At 33.6% G+C, this 7,599-nt stretch overlaps 1 protein-coding gene across 1 annotated transcript; it reads left to right on the top strand.

Moving 5' to 3' along the window:
- The first annotated feature begins 486 nt into the window (after window positions 1-486).
- On the top strand, window positions 487-2,670 carry LOC100479279 (NKG2-A/NKG2-B type II integral membrane protein-like). Its single transcript, XM_002928725.2, has 3 exons — window positions 487-673; window positions 1,053-1,148; window positions 2,486-2,670. Exons 1-3 carry the CDS (start codon window positions 487-489, stop codon window positions 2,668-2,670), a joined length of 468 nt encoding a protein of 155 aa, XP_002928771.2.
- The last annotated feature ends 4,929 nt before the right edge of the window (window positions 2,671-7,599 follow it).

Genomic DNA, 7,599 nt, shown 5'->3' with positions numbered 1-7,599 from the left:
AGTGGGAGAGGAAGAAGCAGGCTTCCAGCGGAGGAGCCTGATGTGGGGCTTGATCCCAGGATGCTGGGATCACGCCCTGAGCCAAAGACAGACGCTTAACAACTGAGCCACCCAGGTGCCCCCAGCATTTTAATTCTAATAATGTGAAATGTTTTTGTGAATTCTGACCTTACATTGATAGGGACAATATTATTTCTGAATTCCTTTCTTCTTCACTAATTTTTTGCTTTACATTTTTCCAACCAATACTATTGTGTGAAGTATAGAATATCATTGTAAAAACAACTTATCATGAAATGCTTCTTTAAGGTTCTAAGGAAATTAGTACCATATTTTACATTGTTCAACTGCAAATGAGTACTCTCACTCACCACACACTCCACCCAGTGTGACTGTCCTAGCAATATTTTCACTGCATGTACTATTTATCAAGTCCTTCAGTGCAGTCCCATTCAGCACTGTGCCTGACAATACTCAGCTGCAGAGATGAATAACCAAGGAATTACCTATGCAGAACTCAGTCAGACTAAAGACTCAAAAAGACAGCAAAGGAAAGCTAAGGGCACTAAAAGTTCCACTTCGGTAACTGAGCGGGAAATAACCTATGCAGAATTAAATCTTCAATATGCTTCTCAGGATCTTCAAGGGAATGGCAAGACCTACCAGTGGAAAGGTAAAACAAGACACATATAGTATAACTGTTCTTGGATTTGCACTAGGGATGCAAGGATGTAAGGAATGAGTAGGGGATGATCGCCCATATTTTTCGTTTGTGAGGATCAGAGCATGGAGCTGGAATACAGTATTGTAATTGAAACCTGAGGACTAAATCTGTTCAGCCATTGCTAACTGATTGTCTTTACCACATTTCTTGGGTAATATATTTACTGCAAATGCAATGGAATATTCTGAGAGATTATAATGGTAGATACGGGTTTGGGGTACAAGTTTTATGTGTGACTCCCCGAGCATCGTTGGTTCTCTTGTATGTAATTTTCTTAAAGGATTGTTAACTGCCTGTCCTTTCTCAGTGTTTTCATTTTCTTCCTACTATTTACCTTCATGTCCAGGGAAGCTCATTGCTGGGGTCCTGGGAATCATCTGCCTTGTCTTGATGTCCACTGTGGTCACAATAGTTGTTATTACCTGTAAGTTAGTGTTTGAATGACTACAAGGGAATTTTTCACTTTAATGATCATCGTTGCCTCAAAATGTTGCACAATATTACGGAATTTTTTTATCTCATTTTAATGCATGTTGCTCTAAGTGTAGAATGGTTATTTTGAATTTGTCAAAAGTAGAAATAACAGAATAATTATAGAGGGTACTACAAATATATTCTGATGTCATAACTCAAATGCAAGCTATAGGAGAGACCTTATTGAGATATACAAATTAATTCTTGAGATTGGTTAAACAAAATACTGTAAAAGACTGAGGTTTGGTTCTTCGAACTTTTGAATTATCTTCCCCTACATGTTCATTATTTTATTCAATTTTTATGGGTAAAATCAATTTTACTACAGAGTTTTCTCATTCTAAACAGTACACCAAACTTCAAACTAAGAAACTCAAATCATAATGCTTTATTTAGTTTAATATTAAGTTTTATGAGGATTGCTTTAATTTTTCTAGTTACTAAAGGACTGAAACAGAACAAAACTAGGATCCAGAGAGGTACAACATCATTTTCAAACTTTTGATATTAGTATAATTTCTGTTTTATCTCTATCTTAGGCTAGGCAAAGATGATAATATATTCTTTGGGTGAAAAAAATAGAAAATAATGTAATAAACTTTCAGAAATAATTATAAAAGAGTATTACTTCTTATGAAACTGTATGAAGCAACACTATTGAAAAATCTCCCATGGGACGCCTGGGTGGCTCAGTTGGTTAAGCATCAGCCTTCCGCTCAGGTTATGATCCCAGGGCCTTAGGATCCAGTTTGGCATTAGGCTCCCTGCGAACCTGCTTCTCCCTCTGCCTTTCGCTCCCCCTGTTTTGGCTTACTCACTCGCTCTCTGACAAATAAATCTTTAAAAAAATAAAAATATAAATAAATAAAACCTTTAAAAAACAAATCAAAAAATCACCATATCCATAATCATCAATTATTTCAAATTTCCTCCTGCTATAACATGATAAAAGATAAACCATCAAAAACTAATGATGTACTGTATGGTGACTAACCTATCATAAAAAAAAATATAGATAAACCATTTTACAATTCCAAAATAGTTGTTTTGTTCAGTGACTCAAAGGAATTTAGAGATGGTTATTTTTTGTGTTTTTGCTCTGTATGGGCACATAAATCAGGGGATGAAAACCTGACTCTTCTGGGGGCATCACGTGTGTGTTTTATTTTTGCCAGCTTGTGAGGATGCATGGATATGTTATATACACGTGTATACATATGCAAATTGTTCAATTTGCATTTTTAATATTTGAAACTTTTTGGAGAATATCTCATACTCTTTGTCCAGCATATCACTGTGGTCATTGTCCAAAAGAGTGGATTACATATTCCAACAGTTGCTATTGCATTAGCACTGAAAGAAAATCGTGCAACGAGAGTTTGTCAGCCTGTGCTTCTAACAACTCTACCCTGCTCTACATGGATGATGAAGAAGAAGATTTCAGATGTTTCCAGATTTTATTAAAAGCTTAGCAGTTAATATCATATGTGTAGAGTTCATCCATCTTTGTGTACGTATTTCTAGTTTACTTAAATTCTGTTACTATGCCACAGTTTGACTCCACGATATTTTACTTATATGTTTATGCCTTTTTGTACATTTTAACAATTACCAGTTCTTACTTTTCATTGAAAACCCTGCTTCTTTAAATGATCTTTTGCCTGAAATAACTTTACTATTTAATTTTACCACACATCAAGGAAACTAAACACATGATTGTGCAACTTGATCACAATGTAGTGAGAACCACGTAATTACAAATCAGAGCAGGAAATAGTTTAGAGCCTCTAACAGCCCTGCCCATTTTAATATTATGAAATATCTCTGCTTATTTTCAGACCTTACATCAATGGAATCATGTAGCGTGCATTTTTATGTATGTCTCCTTCGACTCTCACATGATATTTGTAATCCAATTGTTTTATCGCATTTGTCTATAGCTTGTGAATTTTCACTGCTGTCTTATATGAATATGGCCTTTTAAAAAGCTAGTCTCAGAAATTTAGTTCCTTTTTAGTATGAAGGCATTATGAATAATTTTTTTATGAAAAGCCTTTTCTATTTGTTTCCATATATTGTATTTATAATTTACCATACATAACTACACAGTATATAGTATATTGTAATTATGGAATAGAAATGTTTCGTCATAATAAAGTACTAATATAGAACTATAGTATTATATCCCCCAGTGTATTCCTTGCCCGTTTCTCCCAAATGGTGTTTCTTTTCCCTTATTAGAAGTCTTCGTCATATTGTAGATATGAGCACTTTTTTGAGTTTATGAGATAGAAATAGCTGTGACTTGCATTTTTACTCTCTGATTGGATAATTTTAATGATCAGGATTTTAATCAAAAACCAATGATGTACTATACCTTGGCTAACTGAATTTAAATTTAAAAAAATGTTCCCATCATCCAGTTTATCATTTGGGTATCAGTAATTATTTTTGACTGATTTCAGAAGTTAGTCAAAGTTCATGAATATAATTGCCTATATTAATTTCCTGGATTTACCTTTTTCTTTATTTCTTTATTTTTTAACCTTTAGTTAGGCTATATGATCCAATTGGAATTTATTTTTGGTGATGTTGTATTTATGATGCTGTGAGATAAAAGTGAAGGTTATATTTTTCTACATTATGATCTAATGATGGAGTATAATTTATAGCAAAGTAGATCTTTTCTTTATAAAAACTTTATACGGTTATATATATATGTATATATTGTATATATATATGTCCATATATGATCTAATCTGCTTTATATAAATAATCTAGGTATTAGACATGTTTGTATGGATAACTGTATACATGTTTCAGTCTACACAGTCTATCACAAACCACAGTACTTTCAGTAAAATGTAAAGCCTTACTTTCCCTTATGTCCCCTTACCATGCCCCATTTATACTATAATTGCCTTAAATATTTCTCTACTTATGTTGAACATCAAGTGGATGTTATAATTTTGCTTCAATGGATGATTTTGCTTCAAATACCAGACAATTTAGAAAGCACAAGAGGTGAAGGAAAGTCCATTAGACCTAATGATAGCTTTATTGTTTCTTTTGTTATCTCCTTCCTCCTGATGATCCAAGATTCCTTCTTTTTTTTTTATTTTTTTATTTATTTTTTTATTATAATAATATTTTTTTATTATACTATGTTAGTCACCATACAGTACATCCCTGGTTTTTGATGTAAAGTTCGATGATTCGTTAGTTGCGTATAACACCCAGTGCACCATGCAGTACGTGCCCTCCTTACTACCCATCACCAGCCTATCCCATTCCCCCACCCCCCTCCCCTCTGAAGCCCTCAGTTTGTTTCTCAGAGTCCATAGTCTCTCATGCTTCGTTCCCCCTTCTGATTACCCCCCCTTTCTTTATCCCTTTCTTCTCCTTCTTTTATCACTTAATTCCTTTTTAGATAATTCCCTTTAGCAGTTCTTTCAGAGTGAGTCAGGCGGTGACACATTTTCTTAGTTTTCCTTTATCAGAGAATGCTGTATTTCACTTGCATTCCTGAGCGATATTTTTCCTGGACAGTTGAAGGTTTTTGATTGGAATAATGCACTTAGTGTCTAAAATTTTCTTTCTAGCATGCCTTTTTCCCATTATTTTGACTGGGGAGAAAAATTTTGGGAGTGCTGTTGTCTGTAGCCCTTGGTGCCTGTGGGTTACCAGCCTCTCTGGCACCAGTCCGGGACATGTGAGAGAAAGAGAAATTCCAGAGTGCTCACTGCCATAGTCATTCCTGGGTCTGGAGTGCCCAGTTCTGTCAGCTTTCCCATCACCTGTCTGAATGTTCTTATATTGTGTTGTATGTAATGTCCAGAGGTTTAGTGGTATTCAGTAGGAGGAATGGGGACGTCTGATCTACAGATGTTTTAATTTGAATTTTCCTTAGACTAATAGGGTTGGGCATCTTTTACTGTACTCATTTGCCATCCATATACATTTTTTGATGAAGTTATTTATTGAAATATTTTGCTATATTTTTAGTTTCTGTGATTGCGTTTTGAGAACCCTTTATGTATCTTGTTCTTAAGGCTTTTATTAGATGTATGATTTGCAGATATTTCCTCCCAAGTCTATGACTTGTCCTTCTTTTCTCTTCAATAAGTAGAAATTATCCTGATGAATCACACTTCATCAATTTGTTCTTTTATGGATCATGTTTTTGGTGATCATCTAAGAAATGTCTGCCCAACTTTAGGTCGTGCATATTCTCTCATACATCTTCGTGAAATTTTATCATTTACACTAAGGGTGATCAGTTTTTTATATTTTTGTACATAGTATGAAGTATGTATTTATTAATAATAATGATACACCATTGTTTCCACATTTGTTGCAAAAGTTACTTTCTCCACTGAATGACTTTGCATCTTTGTTGAAATCTGCCTTCCATGTGTGTGTTGCTATAATTTTTGCACTTTATAATCTATTTTATTAATCTCATGTGTTTTTATGTCAATATTATACTTTTAAAAGCAGTCCCTTTTTTAAACAGTGGGTTTGTAATAGTTCTTTTTCAGAGTTATCATGTTTCCTAGATCATTTCTATCTTTCTAAAGTTTTTTTAATTAAGAATGAATATTAGTTTTATCACTTGCCTTCTTCAGCAGAGATAGCACATCAATTTGACTTTCTTTACTCTGCTAATATGACAGATTAAGTTTATAGCATTTTAAATGTAAATCTAACATGGTATTGCTTTAATAAATCTTCTTATGTCATAGTCCATTATTTTTATATATTGTCTGAATGTATTTATGAGTGCCACTGACACATAATTTCCTTTTTTTAAATATTCCCATCAAAATGCACACGTCATATATTTTATTAGCTTCTTTTTCTACCCCACAAGGGGTCTTTTGGTTTTTAATTGGCATACATTTTCTTCATTCATAAACATCTAAATACTCTGTAACAGTGTGAAAAGCTTTCTGAATTACAGATAAAAATGTATTAGAAGTTGTAAGGCACTTCTGATATTTTTATTTCTTTTTGTTTTGGTCTTCACAAGTTGTATACAGTAGGATTTTTTTCCATTTTATGAAATTTCTCTTAAATATATGTGCACATTTTCATAATATTCTCTTACGGTGCTTTTATTGTGGTATAATGTACATACAGATGGATGCACATGGGATACATGCCATCTGATGGCTGAATTTTCACGTGCAATGTCACCATTGCACGGAATGAGAAAATGAATTTTACCAGCACTGCAAAATACCCCTTTCATGTTCTTACCTGCATTTAAAAAAAATTTATGTAAATGGAATCATAGTGTATGCATACTTTAGTTTTGGAATTTTCAGGGGAAGCTAAACTTGTGCAGTTCATCCATATAGTTGCATGAAGTTTTCAATTGTCCAAACTCACTTCTGTTCCATTGCCTGATTTTACTATAAAGTATTCATCCATCCTATTGGTGATGCCCTTGGATATTTGGGCATTGATCCACTTGGGCCTTCCGTAAGTATTTTACTATACATACCTCACAATCACCTTTCAGCTAAATATATGTTACTATTTCTTCCTTCCCTAATTTTAATTGGCTCTTTTCTTTATAGTTTCTTGAGAGGGAGCTATTCAGATCATGCATTTTATAACATTCTTCCTTTCAAGTATAAATGACAAAGCTACAAATTGTCTCTAAACACTACTTTCATTACCCATAAGAGTTTTGATATATTCTCAGTTTAGTATCATCCAGCACAAGGTATTTTCAAAGATTTCATCCTTGAACTGGAAATTTTTCAGAAATGTATAACTTTCCACATGTTTGGAAATATCCCACATTTCTTTCTGTTGTTGCTTCCAATGTGTTCCTTTGTCTTCAGAGAATATACTTTGAAAATTTCCATCCTTAAATGTTTGATCCCTATTTATGACCTAGACCCCTTTCTAATTTTGTTAGTTATATCGAGATGGTTCCTAGTGCTTTGACAGTCTTCTGTAGGGCTCCTAATTCTGTGGCTAGCTGTTCTCTCACTTACTGACAGAAGAGCTTTTAAAATCTTTAGCTATGCTCATCGAATTAATTATCCTTCCAAATCTGTCAGTTTCTCTTTCATGTGTTTTGAGGGTTGGATTCTGTTGTTAGGTGAATAATATATGCTTATAATTGTTTTATCTTCCTCTTATATTGACAGCCTTAACATGTTGAAATGTTTCTTTTAATTCCTAATAGTATTTCCTGTTTTAACAGCTACTTTGGTATTAGGGTAGCCATTTTTGTTCACTTATGGGGTTACTGTTTGTCAGATGTATATTTTGCTAATCTTTTCTTAACACCTATTTGTGCCTTTGACTCTAAAGTGTGACTGTTACAGAAAGCATATAGGTGGATCTTAACTTTTTTACTTCGGATGACAGTTTCTGTCTTT

This window comes from Ailuropoda melanoleuca, chromosome 16 (genome assembly GCF_002007445.2).
Source record: "Ailuropoda melanoleuca isolate Jingjing chromosome 16, ASM200744v2, whole genome shotgun sequence".
Classification (NCBI taxonomy): domain Eukaryota; kingdom Metazoa; phylum Chordata; class Mammalia; order Carnivora; family Ursidae; genus Ailuropoda; species Ailuropoda melanoleuca.
Note: the sequence above shows the minus strand (reverse complement) of the source record. Positions and strands in the feature narration are given on the sequence as shown.